The sequence below is a fragment of the Sturnira hondurensis genome, unplaced genomic scaffold (assembly GCF_014824575.4).
Source record: "Sturnira hondurensis isolate 20B ecotype Veracruz unplaced genomic scaffold, ASM1482457v3 Scaffold0011512, whole genome shotgun sequence".
Lineage (NCBI taxonomy): Eukaryota > Metazoa > Chordata > Mammalia > Chiroptera > Phyllostomidae > Sturnira > Sturnira hondurensis.
This window is the reverse complement of record NW_028084143.1, coordinates 209,037-227,348: the sequence shown is the minus strand read 5'-3', so window position 1 is coordinate 227,348 and position 18,312 is coordinate 209,037. Positions and strand designations below refer to the sequence as shown.

The window sequence follows — 18,312 nt, the reverse complement described above, 5'->3', positions numbered from 1 at the left end:
CAAAAAGGGCCCCGAGGCTGGGTCAGTCAGGACTACAACTCCCAAGATGCAATGATTTTTCTCTCTCCGCCCCTTTTCCACAGCCCACCTGTCAGCCGCGGGTTAAGTCTGGGAGGCCACGGCGCGTGGCTAGGGCCGTCGCACATGCGCTTTAAGGAAAGATGGCACCTGCCGGCTGCTGTTGCTGCTGCTACTGCTGCTGCTGCTGTTGGGGCGGCGCTGTGGCCGCCGCGGGCGCAGCTCGGCGCGTCCTGGTGCTGCTGCTGCTGGGGATCCTGCCCTCGGGGCCGCGCCTGGGCGCCCTGGCCACCGAGCACTACACGCCGCTGTCCTTGCTCAAGCAGGAGCTGCAGCAGCACCGGCAGCAGCAGGAGGCCCCGACAGGCGGCGGCTGCAGCCCACATTCTGGGGACTGGGGGGACCAGTTCTCAGCCGAGTGCGGCGGTGAGTGGGCGGTGGCGGCGGCGGGCGGGAGTCCGGGTCGCCACGGGGCTGGCGGGGCCGTGGGGGCTGCGGACCCTGGGGCCGACCTGCGGGATGCCCGGGCCCCTCCAACCCCGGCCGCGGCGTGTACTCCTGCGCGAGCCGGCTTTGCGAGGTGCCCCGCCGCTCGCACCCTCGCCGTTGCGCGCCCTCTTCCGATAGCCGCCTTGGGGAAGGCGGTGAGTAAAGAGCTGGCAGCATGCTCTCGGGGCCAGGGTGGCCTCCCCGGAGTTCTAGCAACTGTTGAAAGGGTGGTGGAGGATATGGCAGGTGGCTGGGGCAGACCCCGTACCACCTCGGCCCCCGCGGCTGCCGTGGGAACCACGGAGGCACTGAGGGACGGCAGAGGATGCGCCCGGAGCAGGGATACTTGGCCCCTGCTAAGCCTGGAAATCCGGTTTCCTGGCTTCCCGGGCTGATTGATGGCTTATATTAAATACAGCCTCTGAAAATTCCATCCCTGGAAGAAAGAAGGGAACGAAAGAGCAAGCCCGTTTTATCTGCTCTCTGATAACCTTGTTTTCAGTTGTTTAAGATTGACCTGCGACCTTTCAGGTGCTTCCCAGAAGGTAAAAAGGGCCCCACAGGCCTTGAGCCTCGAGTACGTGCCAGAGCTGTGTGCGTAGTGGAACTGGCCAGCTCATTCACTCAGCGTGGGCGCTGTTGGCCTCAGTTCAGTAAGTCACGACAAATGCATCAGGGGCAAAATACGTGTGTATGTTTCTGTTTTGAAGTTCTGTAGTGGGTGTTTTCACTCACCCACTTTGCTTTTGAAAGGTCTCTGTCTACCTAACTCACTTTTATGAAGTTCTTTTTATGGCCCCCACAGCAGTGTTCTTTAGCTTTATGCACCTGGAAGAGAATAGTATTTTTTAGTTGAGATGTCAGGATTAGCACACTTTGTCCGATTTCCTTTTAGCACCATCTGACTTCCTTGAGGAAGTCTCACTCACAGAGAGGTATGTGACTTATTGTGTAGCAGGGCCAGCATTGTATAGTGGAAAAAGGATGGCTTTCACTTTGGTCACTTTCAGTGTCTCTGAACAAGTTAATTGCCTGTCTTGGCAAAAGTGCCTCTTCTGTAAATTGAAGACGCTATTACCTAATTATAGGCTTCTCTTTTCTCCCCAAGAGTTCCGTGAGGAAAATGAGAAGTAGCTAACACAGATTGAGTCCGTGCTGTGTGCCCCAGGCTGTCCTTAAGAGCTTGAGGTCGATTAGCCTCTCTCATAGTCTATCAGAACACCGGTAACTACCTCATTCAACGGTAGCTCCTTGTCTCAGCTCAAATCTGGGTCCAGTGAAGTCATCACTTTGCTGAGGTCCCACCCTCCAGGAGAGGAGAAGCCCAGGTGGTTAGGTTCCAGATAAAACTCTGTTTAAACGCTACGTGGTTGTACCTAGGAAAGCACGTCTGTAGTATTTGCTGGCAAATGGTATGTATTGTGCAAAGTCTTTGTTTCCCCTTCCCTCCTATAGTCATGTGATGCTCACTGGCTGCAGGAGACCCAGATGCTAGACAATGGAAGACACAAATCAATTTACATTGTGAAAGCAGTGGACAGTATTGGCCCAGGTGGCTCATTCCACTCTGTGGCATCAGGCTTATGCCAGTGTTGTGCCAACTCTGACTTGTGTTATGGTTTCCCTCCAAATGAAGACAGATGTCAGTTTTCATAGACTGGGCATTGGGAAAAAGTATCTTGCCCATTCTCCAGCCCCCTCGCATATGAAGACCATTACCTGATGGTCTCTGCTTCAGAGGGAGAACACTGTCCTATGAGGCTTTAAGCATGATTTATTTTAGTGTGTCCATTTTCTTTTTATCTCTCCCATGTAGTACTTCTTATCTTAGCTTAGGACTTTAAATATGCTGTTGCAGTGAGTGGCCTGAGTCTTTCAGACAGCCTCCCTGGCTGCCATGGATGGCCGGTAGCCACTGCCAGGTGCTAAAGCAGCTTCGCCACTGTTGTCGTCCGCCTCAGTAAATAGTGTCTAGAGCCTCCTGCTCGTGCTAGTTGGACCTCCAACTGTTTTCCTTGGCATTTCTGGCTGTAGTGTGTGAACGTATGCTGGAGACTCCTGGAATGTCTTGTTTCTCCCTCCTTGTCCTGGACAAGGAGGTAGAAGCTGGACCCCTGACACCAGCCCTAGCCCCTCTGTGTCCTAAGAACAGAGGTAGGAACAAACTCAGGATTTACAACTTCCCACCCACCTGTGATCAACATAAGGGTCCAGATTAGTGCCAGGATCTAGAACTACTCAGTTCTTCAGACAGATCCGACCTCACAACCACTATCATGCCATTGGTACTTGCCGGCCCACACACCCGCCCACGGTCCCTGTCTGGAGGGCAGACACAGTAGCACAGCCACTTTCAGGAGCCTTCCCACAGCTTTGGATTTGGTGGGGAAAGTTGATGCCTGCTCGGGTCTAAACTTGAGCACTGTTGCTGGGCTGTCTACATCCTGTCTGAAGACAGAGCCTCAGTGATTGTGGGGACAGAGACAACGGCTGGTAGGAGCCCATCTGAGTCGTGCACTGGCCGTGGCCACGCTGTGTGGACCACCAGCAAGTGGAGCCCAAGCCCAGGGGCAGCTGGATGTCATTGGGGCGAGCCCCACGGAGGTCCAGCGCAGAGACAGCGAGTGTGGGTGGGCCCCGTGCTGTGCTCTGGCTGCTCCCCAGGCCCCTGCTTGGTGTCCTCTGGCACATTTTAAGCCTGCATTTTTTTCATTTGAAAAACATATGTAACCATGAACTTCTGATTGTCTCTCTGTTTTCCTTTGGTGAAAATAACTTTACCCTTAAAAGAAAAAAGGAACACTGTAATGTACATGTTTTCCAAATAAAAATCATTTTTCCTTGTTACCTTTGCCCTGTTATTAGTTTGGAACCGTAAGAAGAAATAATGAATAGAAATTTTCGACTTGTAAACACTGTGTACATTCTTATTTAATCCTTACAACTCTGAAGTAGGTATGGTTTTATCCCCATTTTATCCAAGGGGAAATTGAGGGAAAGGGAAGTTAGGAGAGGTTGCATGGTGGAGTAGAGCCAGGATTTGAACCTGGCCTCCTGACTGTGCCTTATGTCATAGTAATATTTGCATATTAGTAACATTTCATTTAGTAACATTTCATATTAGTAACATTAATCACTTTAGTGATAAAGTCCTACATCCTGATGCCTTGTTTGTTGAAGGTTATATTCTTAAATAACTTCTAGAATTTCATATTTACACATATGAAAGACTGCTTCACTGACCCTGCTATTTTGACCTCTGGGGGTAGTAGACTGGACCTGCTTTGTCCCTGAAAAGCTGTTGTGTGCCACGAGATGCCACCCAGTGTTCTAAGGCCTTGGGGACGCAGCACAGCTGGCTGAGGTCCTGCAGTGTGGCCTGTGCCCCGGTTGGGGGAGAAGGCAGCGTGTCCAGGCCCCGCAGAATAAAGCATGGTGGGGATGCTGTATTGAGAGGCGGCCAGGGACGGCCAGTGGTGGGGTGACATGGGCAGGGACTTGGGGATCCCCAAGTGAGACTCGGCGAGGACTTAGCGGAGTCTGAACTTGACACGCTGATGTTACAGAGCTGGTACATTAGTGTCAAATTGTTTCAACAACAACGAAAAACTTCTACTTTCTCTGAAAAGTATTCACAAGAACAGTGAATTTTTGTGATTATTTTTTCTTTTCACTGCCTCCTTGAGACTTTTTTGGTCTGTTCCTGTGAGGTAGTCTTATATTTTGTTGTAGTTTTCAAATAACCACCTTCTAACTGGTTATTCATGCTTAAGGCCTCAGTCAAGTTCAGTAATTTACAACCTGAAGTCATTTTCTTTAGTTCGTTGAAATGAATAACCCCAGACTTGAGTTTATTTCCCCATAGTTCTTCGTGGGGGAAAGAGCATTAATGTCTTTGCCTAATTGGGGAGTTAACTCTAGAAAAATAAGGAAGTAACTAGCAATCTAGCTGTGTGTTTTTGACAGTCATTAAGTCTTTAAAGATTGTCGATATTTGCTATCTTAATTGAGGAGTCAGGCATTTAAATACCACATTTTGTCATGTATAATGTGCACTTTTTGGCCCAAATTTTTTTAAAAAGCCAAGGAACTTTTTAAAAAAGATTTTATTTATTTATCTTCAGAGGGAAGGGGAAGGAGAGAGGGAGAGAAACATCAATGTATGGTTGCCTCTCGGGCATCCCCTGCTGGGAACTGGCCTGCAACCCAGGCATGTGCCCTGACTGGGAATGGAACCCTGATCCTCTGGTTTGCAGGCCCGCGCTCAATCCACTGAGCTACATCAGCCAGGGCTGGCCCAAATTTTTGAGGGAAAAATGATGCATATCATACATAGGCAGTATAAAACTAATAAAAGTTAAAACAAAGATTTTTTTTTACTGAAAGTTTGGGCCAAAAACATGGGTGCACATTATACACGGCAAAATACAGTCAGTGAAATCGGTCTGGTTGCTCAAATCACTTAAATCACTGCTGTGCCTTAGAGGTGATGAGGAACCCATAAAGGGGAACTTTTATAATGAGAGCTATTTCCTTTTTAGTTCCGCTACAGGAAGTTAACCAAGTTTTACGCTCAGTCATGGCGACTGTGGTAACCCTTACTCTTAGTATTATTTTCTCAATCCTTCTTTGCCCTGGCCCTGATTTTCTGTTTGTCACTGCATATGGTTTTGTGACATCTCTTGTAATCTCTTTAAAGGCGCTCACAAGCAGGTTTGCCTGTGTTAGGCAGCCGGGAGAGGCCGAGACTCGGGGTGATACAGGGATTCGGGCAGTGTCTTCTTGCCCAGCTCTGGCCTGAGGGTGTCTGCCTTTCTTTGCTCACTGAGCAGCATCTTTGAGCAAGTCCTATGGTTGGGGGGTTGCTTTCCGTAGCGTGAGCCTGAGGAGATGCTGGTCCATGGTATTTGCACACTCAGCAGCTTTTTTGTATAGGTCTGTTGTCATTAAGAATTCCATTTCCCTTTAAACAGGTCTGTACACTGGTAGGCATGTTCAGCTTTGGGTGGTGAGGGTTAGCTTTCTTTCCCTCTGGATGAAGGCAAAAGACACGTGGCCTGGGCTTTAGCATCTGCCCAATGTGGCATCTGATGACGGGAAGTGGTCGAACCCCCTCTGCATAAAAACTTTTCAGGAAGTCTTGCTTGCGATGTGTAGATGTGGCTTGGTTTCATCGCATTAAGACTCGGCTGACTTTTAAAGCTTCCCCTTTTCACAGGGTGATGTTTTAAGGAGATCATCTTTATGTTTGTCCTTATTTTCTTGCGCATCGAAGATACACAGAGTTTATTGAAGTAGTGGAATTTTAATACTTTTCCTTTTGGATTAATCCTCTCCCTCATTTTCCTTCTGTTATCTTTTTATTTTTACTGTTTATTGAAATAGGACATATATGCAGAAAAATGCATGTATTACAAGTATAAAGCTGCATGAATTTTCACAAACTGAACAACTTGTGTAACTGGAAAAAAACACCCCAAATCAGTGAGTGACATCTGCTCTTGAGTTCGCTAATACAGTCTCATTCCATGGGACTCAAGTTCGTTTGAAAGATTTGCTGTGCCTTTATTTCTGGCTCAGGAATCAGCAGGTGGAGTGGGCTCAATGCTGCTGAGGGCTGGCTTGCTCTACTGAGACACTCGCGAGTCCTGTGTCGATGGTCCCGCCTCTGCTCGGCACCTCTTCTGCACAAAAGATGTCTCCTGTGACATTCCTCCCGTGTTGGGACGTTCAGAGTGTCTTCGTCCCCTTGTCAGTAATGCTTTCACGTCACTGCCTAACTCAGCGTCAGCTTTCCTGGTAGTCATGGACAGTATGGGTTTATGAGAATGTCTTCCACTCTTAAAGGTGCATGCCCCTTCTACGTCATGTGTCCGGTGTAGAACCCCAGGCTCAGCCTGTGGGCTCACTGACCAGCTGCCCAGTTTGTGGGCCACAGCACCCTCCACCCTGTTCTGTTCTTGCACTGGCGCCCCTTACTTTGCTCGCATGCCTCTCCTTCCCTTCTGTGCGGCTGGCCAACTCCTTTTCTTTTGTTTTGTATGTTCTGTACATAAGTTAATACTTTTTTGTGGGTTAATGCAGCTTTGATCAGATTACGTTCTTGCTTTGTCGAAATGCCATTCTGTCTCTTTAAGGTGGCTTTGTGGATCTTGTTCTGATGGATTAGTGTTGATTTTATCGTCTAATTCTCAGCAGCCAGCCTCTATCTTCAGGTTGGTTTTTGATAATTTACACAAATAATCTCAGGTGCCAAATAATATTTTATTAGGATAAAAGGAGCATATAAATTCTTCAGAGGAGACTTTTTCCTTTTGTTACATTCTAAAGGAAATTTACCAGTGGGACCATGGGGCAATGTCATGTTCAATGGCGATCTTACAAATGCAGAAATTGATAAAAAGCAAAAGGCGCTGCAGGTTGATGCTACCTAGCAGCTGGTTGGCCTGCAGGTAGCTCCTCCAGCCAGAGTAATGCTGTCTGTGCCTCCCAGGTTATTCTATACCTAAGACTAGGATTGGCACGAAATATCTGCACCTGACTTCCAAGTCCTGGTGTGTCCATAGGAAAAGCTCAGTCACCCTTGTTTTCAGGTGAACTTGGCACACAGTCTATTACAGCGAGAGTGAGGTGGCCGGGTGATGAGCACAGCCCAGTGGCTGTTGGATTCTTATAAAATGCTTTCCTTCAGGGGTTGGCCATGGATTTGCTGTTTGCAAGCTTTCAGTAAGTTCCATTTGCGGGCATGAATGTGTGACAAATACATGCTGCTTCCAGTGTCACCTTGTCATCTCACTAGAAGGTGATGTCTCCTCTGGTTTGATTGAAAAAGAGCCATTAGAAAGAACTTCCACGCTTCCCCACTGCCCTGGCATCAGCTGGCCTGCAGCTTTTGCCTTTGGTGCACTCTCCTTGTGCGTGGGGTATCACTCCCTCTTGTCTCTCGTCCGCATCCATGTGGTTGCCATGGCCCCCATCTCGAAGAAACCAGCAATGAAGACGGGACCTGTGTCTTTCCAGCCACTGCCTCATCTCTGCTTCCTGTTGCAGCCAAGATGTGCTTAAGCTCCACCTCCATGCCTCCAGGGCTCTCTGGAACCTTCCACCATCAGCCCTGCTGGGGAGGAACCATTTTTCCTCTCCCCTTCCAGGTTCTTCTGGCCCGTCGAAGAATTACATTGACGCGGGGCAGATGAACAGGAGAAGAACACAATTTGATTTTGTTCATGCGGGAGCCCCATACACATAGACGCTCACAGGCCATCTGGCAATGGGGGCTCCAGTGCGTCCTCAGCTAAGGAGAATGGGGGCGGGGCCTGGGGCTCCAGAGGGAAGGAAGGCAGTCCTTCCCAGGGAGGTGGTAGGAACAAATGTGTGGTAAACCAGTGTTTGCCGTGCCATGCAGAGGCAAGGGGACACAGGGGACTCACAGGTCTTGCTAAGTTTCCCCTCAGTTCACAGCTCTTGGCTCATACTCTTTGTCCCCATCTCTGATAATGGCTTTCCCCCTGCTGCTGCAGGCCCTCTATCAAAATTCTTCTGGGCAGCTCAGGGAGAGGTGAAGGGAAACTTCCCGAGTCTTCTGTTTGTTGTGTCTGCACCCACACTGCCCTTCCTCAAGTCAGCTGTGTGGTGTGGAGGAAAGGGTGGCATTGCCAGAGGCAGGGTGGCATTGCTCTGCCCAGACAGTTCATTACCAGCACCCAGCATTGGCAGAGGGAGTGGTGGCAAGTGCACCCTGGACCTTTACTGATGTGGCGTCCCCAGGGGCAGAGGTGGCAAGTCTCAGCTTCACTGTTGATTCGTTTAGGCCCTTGAACATATCTGTTAATGTTGAACTTGTTTCCCCACGTGTTCGTTGAGCCTTAGGTTCTGACGATCAAATTCATATCGACAGCTCTTATCTCTGCCTGGAATTGCCTAACAGTGTGCGAGGCAGCTTCCAGTTCAGCCCACGAGCGCTTGCTTAATCTCACAGGCAGCTCTTCCCTCGGAACCCATTCTGCCTCTCAAGCTTCCAGTTCCAGTTAGTGGCCCCAGTCTTTTCCTGGCTGCACAAACCAGAAGCCGGTGCCTTTTCCCACTTGCCAAGCCCAGTTTTTCTTAAAGCCCCATCGTTTTTACTTCACGTATCTCTTTAGACTGTGGCCCTCCATTTCAACTGAGTGGCCTCTGCCCTCATTTGGACTCTGCTCATTTTTTAACTCACATGGCTGCCCACCTGGCCTCCTTGCTCTGGTTCCCACGCCCCCCCGCCCCCCCCCCGCCCCAGCGTCCCTTCCTCACACAGCTGCCAGTGATCCTGCTGAAGCCTGCTACAGCTTCTCCGTAGTCAAGCAGAAAGGGGAAAAAGAAATTAGATACTCAGCTTGAGAAACAAGACGAGGAATAAGGGAAATGGGAAGGGTTAAATAGAACCAACACAGAATAAATGAATGAGAAGCAGGTCAACAATAGGATTGGTAAATAGATCCGAGAGATGGTTCTTTAAAAAGAACAAAATAGATAGACCTGCTAAGGCTAACACGCGCCGGAGAGCAGATGCCAGCGCACGTGGTGAGTGATGGGATCCGTGCCCAGCAGAGGCCTTTAGGACAGGAGCGAGCTGCACAGACGACTCTGCCGATGCAGCTAAAACAGGAGGCAGTGCAGAGGTGGCCAGGGAGGTGATGCAGACGAAAAGGGTGAGATTCTGTAATGTGTTTGGGGGCCAGTTCTGCGGTGATCCCCGTTTACATTTCCCTCCTGAACAAGGAGGGAAGCCGAGGCTTCTCTTCATTTTGTGGAAGAGCCACACCATTTAAATGCAGCCCATTGGGTTGTTATTGTCGCACAATGCAAGCCATAGCGAGTTAAATATTTTTATATTGAAGAATGAATTTAATCTCCTGTTCCAGGCGACTTTAATGACAATTCTTACAAACTTTTGTTGTTGTTGTTTTTTTAAATAACAGAGAAAAACACTGATGCCAGAACTTAATACTCTTGGCAGGGGTAAGAGAAAGCTATAACATAGTTATAGAAATCTTAAATAAAGTATCTGTAAACTGAAGCCAGCAAGCAATTAGAAGAATAATTTGCCTTGGTCAGTTAGTTTATTCTGGAAGTGTAAAGATGGTTCAACTTTTTAAGAAGTTGGATTAGTCACCTTGATGGTCCAAGGACAAAAATCATATGATTATCTTAAACAAGCACTTGTTTGTTTGTTTGTTTAAGATAATAGCCAGACGATCGCAGTTCGATTCCCAGTCAGGGCACATGCCTGGGTTGCAGGCCAGTTCCCGGCAGGGGCCAGTTCCCAGCAGGGGATGCACAAGAAGCAACCATACACTGATGTTTCTCTTCCTCTCTCCTTCCCTTCCCCTCTAAAGATAAATAAATAAAATATTAAAAAAAAAAAGATAATAGCCAAAAGCACTTGATAAAGTCCGCCAGCTTCCCTGATTTGAAGCTCTCAGTAAGACAAAGAATAGGAGAATCTTTTCTGTGGTAAAACACACCAAACTTGACCCAAAGCCACATACAGAAGCTTCCCACTGGGTGTTTATATTAATGTGAAGTGAAAAAGTTTTATCATGGAAAGCCAAGGAAATTACAGGTCTTTAAATAAAATGTTAATGTCAGGGATATGCAGGAATGCCTTTTGTCACTAGTATCAGTGAGCACTTTTTTGGAGATCTTATCCAGTACAATAAGATGCCAAATGAGTATAAATACTTAAAATACCTTGGTATAATTGCATGTGGATGATATAATTATTCACTAAGTAAATGGAGCCATTAATAGAGCGGTTGAGTCCAATGATGTGGGCAGATAAAATATTCAGCTCCAGTCGGTTAAGAAGACACAGATGTACGGGGTGCTCACCCCTGCCTGAACTGCTCTCCCGGTCCCGCCAGCCCCCCTCAGACCTCACCCGGTACATCCTCAACTGTGCCTGGAGCCCCCACCACCAGTTCGAGGCACAGACTCCAGAACCAGACCGCCTGGGCTCAAGTCCCACCTCCACTGGTCTGCCTGAGTGGAGCCTTGGTAAGGGACTTCGTCTCCCTGCCTCATTTTCCTTGACTTTAACATGGGAATTAGAAGGGTGCCTGTCTATACAAGGTGCGCCCGTATCTGTTAGCTGATGTTATTGTCCTCAGGAACCCGCCCCCCGCCCCCCGCCACGTAGGCCACTTTGGAGTATGCTCTGACTCATCGCTCTTACGCTGCTGTGATTTTACATCCTTTGTGTGGCTCCGATTACTGTCATCTCCCCCACGCCAAACCATAATCCCTGCATACAAGGACAGGGGCGGTTCTGGTTTCGACAGTCACTGAGGCTCAAGCAGTGACAGGAACAGAATATGTGCTCAACAAACATGTATCAATTCAGCGATGATCCAGCAATTTCTAAAATCAACAAACTGGAATCTTTACATCCTTTATAATCTGTATAAAAATTACAAAGTTTCAAATGGGTTCATAAAAGACTTGAATAGGTAGATTAAATTTTGTAAAGAAGTCAAGTATTCCTCTCCATCTGTAATTTTAATATATTTTCCCATAAAAGTCAGGGGGATGTGATTTTTGTTTTGGAACCTTAACAAAGTGGCTAAAGTTTACCTGAAGGAAGAATGTTTATCCAAATAGAGAAGAAATTTTTGAAAAAAAAATTGAAGAGGCTTTGCTTTACATTTGACGTATGAGTGTGCATTTACTTTAAGGTCACAGTAATTGAAAGAGTGTGACACCAAAGTCAGGCTAAAAGCCAGAATAAACACAATGGAAGGGGCCCGAAGGTCTAGAGACAGCAATAAAATGCATGTTTTTTGTAGATAATTGAAATTTTATTAAAAATATTAAAATAATGTGTAATCTCACCATTTTAAATACTATAGAAGAAAATGTAGTCATCTGTCAAAGCATTTACATTATATTGTTAAAAGGACAGGTTATAAAACAATGTGTCTCAGTTCTCACAACCTGCTGATAAGAGTAATAGATGTACGTTTCCTTATTTAAATCTCACACGCCATCAGTGCGGTGGATACTGCCATTGGTTCTGCTTTGCAAATAAAGAAACTGAAGATTTGAGAGGCTGAGTCAGTGGCCACGAGCTAGTAAGGAGTGCAGAGAAAAGGAATTCAGACCCAGGCCGTCTGATTCCAGAATTATCACCATAATTTGGTCTCTCAATTAGACGCTAAAACTTTCAAAGCATGTAGGCATCCTAAGTGACTGTTATTTGTGTTTTGGGTTTTTCTCTATTTTCTACAGTGAACATGAATTACTAGAACATTTAAAAGTAAATGTTCAGGTAGAGATGGACAGTCATTTCTCAGCTGTTGCAGAAGTTGGATATAATCTCAGAGAATCCTTAAAAAAGAGTCGAGGAATGCACCCCAGTGACTCTATTGTAAAGCTGGCCCTGAAAGTGGTCATTTGATAAGTGTGCTCGGATAACCGGCTATTTGGGAAATCATTAAGGAATTCTCTACATCTTATGGGGGAATCGATTCAGAGGATTTAAAAATGAGCAAAGGATTTAAGCAATTTACAAAAGAGGAGATACAGACGGCCAACAAACCAACAATTTGCTCTTACTAGTGCAAAGACTGGGAAGATGCAGAAGAGCCAGCTCCCTCCTAGAGGGAAGTAGACTGAATTACCGCCACATCGAGGGAGGGAAAGGAGCAACACCTACCAAAGGCTTTAACATTGTTCAGACCCTTTGTCTCAGACACTGAGTCTGTTAGAGTTTAATCCCATTGCCTGATTGGATACATTTGCAACAGTGTAGGTCACGGATGCTCATTGAAACCCTTACATTAAGGAAAAAGGAAAGGGCATCTTAATTTCCCAGTGATAGGAATGTGGTTAAAACTACATTCCATGCAGCGAAATGCTATGCAGCCCCTTAAAATTCTATAAATCATTTATTTATTGAAACCAAAATGAATTCCTCAAAGCAGAGGGGTTACTGAAGTAGAATAAGGCACTGTGAATTCAATGCTTAACACTGTGCTTAGCATATGTGGGGGGGATCTCAAATATCAGCTTTTAAAAAAAATATTTATTTATTTTAAGAGAGGGGAAGGGAAGGAGAAAGAGTGGGAGGGAAACATCAATGTGTGGTTGCCTCTCATGTGTCCCTTATTGGGGACCTGGCCTGCAACCCAGGCATGTGCCCTGACTGGGAATCGAACCCACGACCCTTTGCTTCACAGGCCCGTGCTCAATCAGCTTAGCTACACCAGCCAGGGAAATATCAGCTTTTTTACAGGGTAGGAGAAACCGGTCATAAATTAATGTACTTCCAAGATGTCTTATGCAAGTCACTATCCTTCGACACCTACCAACAGCCATGACGTTTTCATTCCTGACAGACTGAAGCCTCTCTTGTGTCCGGGGCTTTCTCAGTCTAACTACTCACCTTCCAGCCTCACTTTTTGTTTTCTGGCACCAGCTGCCACCTGCAGCCAGGGTTGTCGCTCACGGCCCCTCTGCATTTTCTTGCTGTTGTACTTGCATGCACTTGACTTGTTCCACCCAGCATGTCCGTCCCCTCTCTGCAGCCCAGTCTGACCTTCGGTCCCCCTCAGCCCTGCTTGTCTGTGTGAATCGAATGTTCCAGCTGCAGCAACAGCTCACCAGTCAGGGCCCCTTCGACGCGCCATCCTGTCTTCATTCCTGTCATTAAGACGCACACACATGAGAATTCAGGTGAACTGGTCCACGTGGTTCTTCGAGCATATGTGATTGCTCATTTATGACCACTGAGTTAGAGCCTATGTTTTCAAACAGTTTATTGAGGCAACATTCACATAACATAAAATTGTTTTTAAGTGAACAATTTAAGTGCATTCACCGTGATGTGCGGTCACCCCAAAATGTTCTCATCACCACAGAGCAAACCCCCTATCTGTGAAGCAGGTTTCCCCTTATTTCCTCCTCCAACCAGCCGTGTGACTGCCTCTGTGGATCTGCTCGCCCTGCGTTTTGCATATTCGTGGACTCACACGGTATTGGGCCTCTTCTGTCTGACTCTTCCACTTGGTTTGTGACTGGAGGTTCTCCCCTGTTGTACTGTGCATCAGGAGTTCATTCATTTTTTAGGGCTGAATGGTATTCCAATGTGCGCATGTATTCCACACTACAGTTTGTTCATGCATTGCCTGTTGGCCGACATTTGGGCTGCATCCTTGTTTGGGCTGCTGTGAGCAGTGCTGCTGTGAACGCGGATGAACACGTTCTTGTTTGAGTTCGGTTGCCCTTCTTTTGGGTGTTTGCCTAGGACGAGGATGATGGGCTCATGTCCTCATTCTGCGTTGAAGAACTATCAGACTGTTTTCCACGGTGGCCGTACCATTGCTCATTCCAATCAGCAATGCACAAGGGTTCTGATTTGTCTAATCCTTGCCAACAATTGAGATTTTTCATTCACCCCCTAAAATTATAGCCATCCTAGTGGGTGTGAAGTGGTCCCTGCTTATTTGATTTGCATTCCCCAATTGAAAATGGTGTAGAGCATCTTTTCACGAATGGAGTAGCCATTTTTATATATTTGGAAAACTGCCTATTCAAGTCTTTGACCATATTGTAGTTGGGTTGTCCTTTTTGTTGTTGAATTGCCGGGGTCCGGCCGCAGCTTATCTAAGGGTCCCTCAGGTGAGAGTAGGCGTCGGCGCTGGGTAACAGGCAACTACACAGCTCAAAGGCAGGTGAAACACTGTTCCGTTTATTGCAAGTACAAGCCGATTTTTTATATTTTCATTTTTGGCATAGATTAACATTTACAGGTGTACAGCATGATCAGTTAAGCAGAAAAAATCAATACAAAGGTAACCAGGAAAAGTACGAAAGTTCCCATAGTTTCAATTATGTTAAACAAAAGTTATTTTGACCAGGAAAACCATTAATCAGATAATTTGAAATAGTTCTATGTATACAGTTTGAATGTCTTATTGTTTATTAAAGTTCTCAGAAATTGTCATGGGCAACAGGTACGCTTAGACTGAGCAGAGGTTAGGAAATTCATTATAAGCCTTTGTAATATCTAACTTAGCTATCTTTCTTGCTGTCTAAAATGTTTGTTGTATACTGAGGACTCTGACTCCTTGGTAGTTGTTTCTAAGTGCTTAGTTGGTAATAGCTAACCAGCTTCTTCTGTTTTTATGCCTGTCTAATTCTAGCTGATATATATTCCTATTCAAGGTAAAGGAGGGGCTGTTACTCTAACAACTCTTTGACAAACAGGGGCTATTTTCTAAAGGGATTTTTGCTATTCTATGAGGCAGTTCTGTGGGAATACATATTTTTCCCTGAACAGTTCTTTCTTGGGTGGCTTTCACAGGAACAAATAAGTAAAGTACGATACCTTAATTCAGCCAGGGTGATATTGCTTAGGACTTGAGCCAATTGTTGTTTTTTCTCTGAGAGTGGTCATTAATTCTAGGAGATTCCAAATTATCAGAAGTGCAAAGGTTAGAATACTAAGAAACAGTAAGAATAAAAGCAACACCATATAACCACTAATGCCATGTCCGTTCTGCTGGAAAACGCTTCCGTGAAGCCATCATCTCCAAGTCGTGACTGTGTCAACCGACATTGTTAGAAAACGCTTCTGTGAAGCCTTTGTCCCCAAGCCGTGACTGTGTCAGCCGACCTGGTTAACACTGGACTTGGCATTGAATTTTAGGAGTTTTTTGTATATTGTGATACTAGACCCTCAATGCCTGTCTTTTAACATTAGGTTCCCTGGGCTCGGCTTCATTCTCCTGTTCATGACTTTTTTTTAACCCATAACAAGCACTGCAGGTGGAGAGGGCTCATGAGGGGTCTCCACAGCTGTCCTGGTGGCACCTGTGCAGTGAGACCAGCGTTGGACTAGTGCTGTTTTCGCCCTGTGGCCCTTAGATCAGTTCCACCCTGTCTAACCTCATTCCAGCCTCTGGGAAGTCGCACAGGCTTCGATCATTCCCAGAATGGCTGGGAGGGCCATTGTGAACAGTGTGTGGGGTAGTTATCGAGGTGGAATATACACACTTGTCCTGATTTTGGTTTTGAGGATTCTTAGTATTCCAGTTCGTAGTGGAGCACGTGTGACTGTAAGTCTGAGGCGAGTAACAAGGAGCGTTTGCTTTTCAGAGCCATCTTTCCTGAGCGTCCACGACTCGGACTGTGAGCCCCGAGGATCGCCGCCCTGCGACTCGCTGCTGTCCCTCAACACCGAGAAGATCCTGGTACGCAGCCGCTGTGCATGCCCTCTGGTTTGTGATGCTGGTCCCAACGGTGGAGGCCACCCGTCCATCAACTAGCAGTTGAGCCCAGTGGTTCTACGTGCGTAGGATAAAGATGGATCACCCGGTGTTTGACCACACTGACTCATTTTGACTCAGTCGTGTGGCCGGTCATGCTGGACCTGGGACATTTCACTGTTAAGTTCTAGGAACAAATGGGGGGCATGAGCCTTATTTCCAGGAGCCTTGCGTACTTGAAAGTACAGTATAATTTTGTTTTTCCAGCCCCTGGCTATGGGGGCTGTATGTATGTTTGTTTGTTTACTGTATGTTTTCTCAGTGCTAGGCAGACTGTGCAGGGGACCTCTCCACTCGGGGTGGGTGCCTGGCACGGGGACTGTCTGCGTGCTTCCGTCCACGCTAGCATGCGCGCACCTCCGGCCCCGCTGCCAAGAGGGACAGGCTCTGCTTGTTGTTCACACGCAGTACTATGAAGCTGAGTCCCCCTCTCAGCGCCCAGGTCAGCGTGCTTTTCTCTAGGCCTTTCCCTTCAGCATCCACGCAGATAATTGTTTTCTTCTTTCGTTTAAAGTTCCACTTCAAGATACCCTTTTCCAAAGCAAAGCCTTGCCTTTTCCTGTAAGAACTACTGAAAAAAGGTAGGAGTTGCAGACTAGAGAATGATCAACTGATTTTTGCCTAACTCACTGAGTAGCAGTCAAATCGACATGGGGAACAACTTTGGAACTGCACTTGTCCAAGACTAGACTGAGCTACTACTTTATCTTATAAAGTAGCGAGTTGGCCCCCATGGCAAACAATTAGTGGGGATTAGCTAATCCCCACCTTGGACCAGTGGTCAGGTTCTTAGAGTTATGAGGGAGCTTCTGATCAATAGCAGTTCAAGTATTTCTACCAGGTGCATTTCCAGTTTAAGACGGCACTAGCTAGTAACCCAGGGAGAAAGCCCACCAATCTTGGCCTTTCATTTTCCTTCCCTAAGTTAAAAATATGGACATCAGATGATTCATTCCTTCCTTCATTCTCCAGATATTTACTCTGCACCTCTTCTGTGGCAGGCATCGTGCTAAGCAAATACTGGAAATACAGCAGCGAGCCAGACAGCCTTGGTGCCTGTCCTTGCGACTCTTGCAGTCACTAACCCACTAATTGTACAGATTACCATGAGAGTACAGTCGTGCGGATCACGCGACGGCAAAGCAAAGGGTCGACATACTCTCAGAACAGGGATCGGGCTGACCAGCTTTCAGGAATTGAAGTGTTCGCTGGGATCTGGAGGCTGATGGGAGCTAGTCCGCCTGTGACATGGGTCCTGGTCACAGCCCCTCACCTCTCTGGCCATAGGAGACCTGCAGGTGGGGTGCTGGACGGGGAAAGGGCTCCTGCTGATCAGGAAACAAGTTAGTCTGTACTGCACTTGCCCTGCCCGCTTTTGCTACGGATTTTACTTCTAATGTGATGAAAAGTTTTAAATCCAAATTGCTCCTCAGTGCACTCTTGATGGTACTTGGTAAGTGATTTCCTCCTTTAATGGGTTTTCATTTCTGATCTCTTCCCGTATCTTTGTGCAGAAAACCTTGACAAATGGTAGATTCTCACTGAATGCTGGGTGAAATTAATAAGACTTATTAAGTATTAAAATAATTATTTATAGCCTCCTTTTCTTGGCTCTTGGCAATTTATTAAGCAGGAGTATCTTTTGCATCCGTGTGCTTGGCCTTCATCTGACAAAGAGGAAGGACTCACGTCTGGCCACACGTGGACAGACATTGCACGCGATTCTGTCTCGTCGTGGTAAATGTGCTGCTGCTTGAAGCCTTACGTGGTTCCCATGTGCAGAAGCTCCCAGCTAAAGAGCAACACGAGAGAGCTTGTGAGTTTCTCTCTACTCATCAAGGTTTTACCGGAGGAAGTGAAGCATGAAACCTTCCTGTAGTGGTAGATTTCTCAGGAGTTTCCTTCTGTCCAGGGTCCTGAGGCGAAGTGAGAGCTGACACTCTTAAGCGCCGGTGCTCTGACCTTTTTACTTGTGGTCACCCGAGGTAGCTCGTGCTTGATCTGTTCCCTGGGCAGAACAGACACTGCTGTGTGCCCGAGCGTCCAGAGTGACAGGGAATGCAGGTGGACACGCCTTGTTGCCTCGCGGTTTGAGTCAGTGACACCCGAGAGCACGGTTCGTCATGGCTGATGAATCCCAGTCGGTGGCCACGTGCCGCATGCCTGAGCCAGAAGAGGGTCAAGGTGTAACTATTTGGTTGTCATATGTAGAATATGGGTTTAAAAGGAGAAGAGGTCAAAGGATTGTGATGTCACTAGGTTCCAGTCCCAGAGCTTTGCAGAAGTGCCCGATTGTCTTAGCTTTTCCCGCCTGTGTGCGTGTGCATGACTTTTAATCACATCTTAGGCGAATCTGGTATGAAGTTGTGTTAATGTGAACCCTGCAGGCTAAGCGTGTCTCAGCTTAGCGTGGACAGCCACATCTTCTGGGGAGCCAGCGGCTGTTCATCAGACACGCTTTGTCTCTAAAACAGGGCAGCGCCCTTGCTTGGTGTGGTGGACA

The 18,312-nt window shown here is 47.0% G+C and overlaps 1 protein-coding gene across 7 annotated transcripts in view; it reads left to right on the top strand.

Annotated features, from left to right (window-relative positions):
• The first annotated feature begins 123 nt into the window (after positions 1-123).
• TTC13 (tetratricopeptide repeat domain 13) overlaps positions 124-18,312 on the top strand; it is a 63,104-nt gene continuing 44,915 nt past the window's right edge. For all 7 annotated transcript variants that reach the window (XM_037060227.1, XM_037060226.1, XM_037060224.1 and 4 more), the window contains exons 1-2: positions 124-444; positions 15,640-15,734. In XM_037060227.1, the coding sequence (XP_036916122.1) occupies positions 162-444; positions 15,640-15,734 (378 nt within the window). In that variant the 5' untranslated portion in view covers positions 124-161. The remainder of the gene's footprint in view (positions 445-15,639; positions 15,735-18,312) is intronic.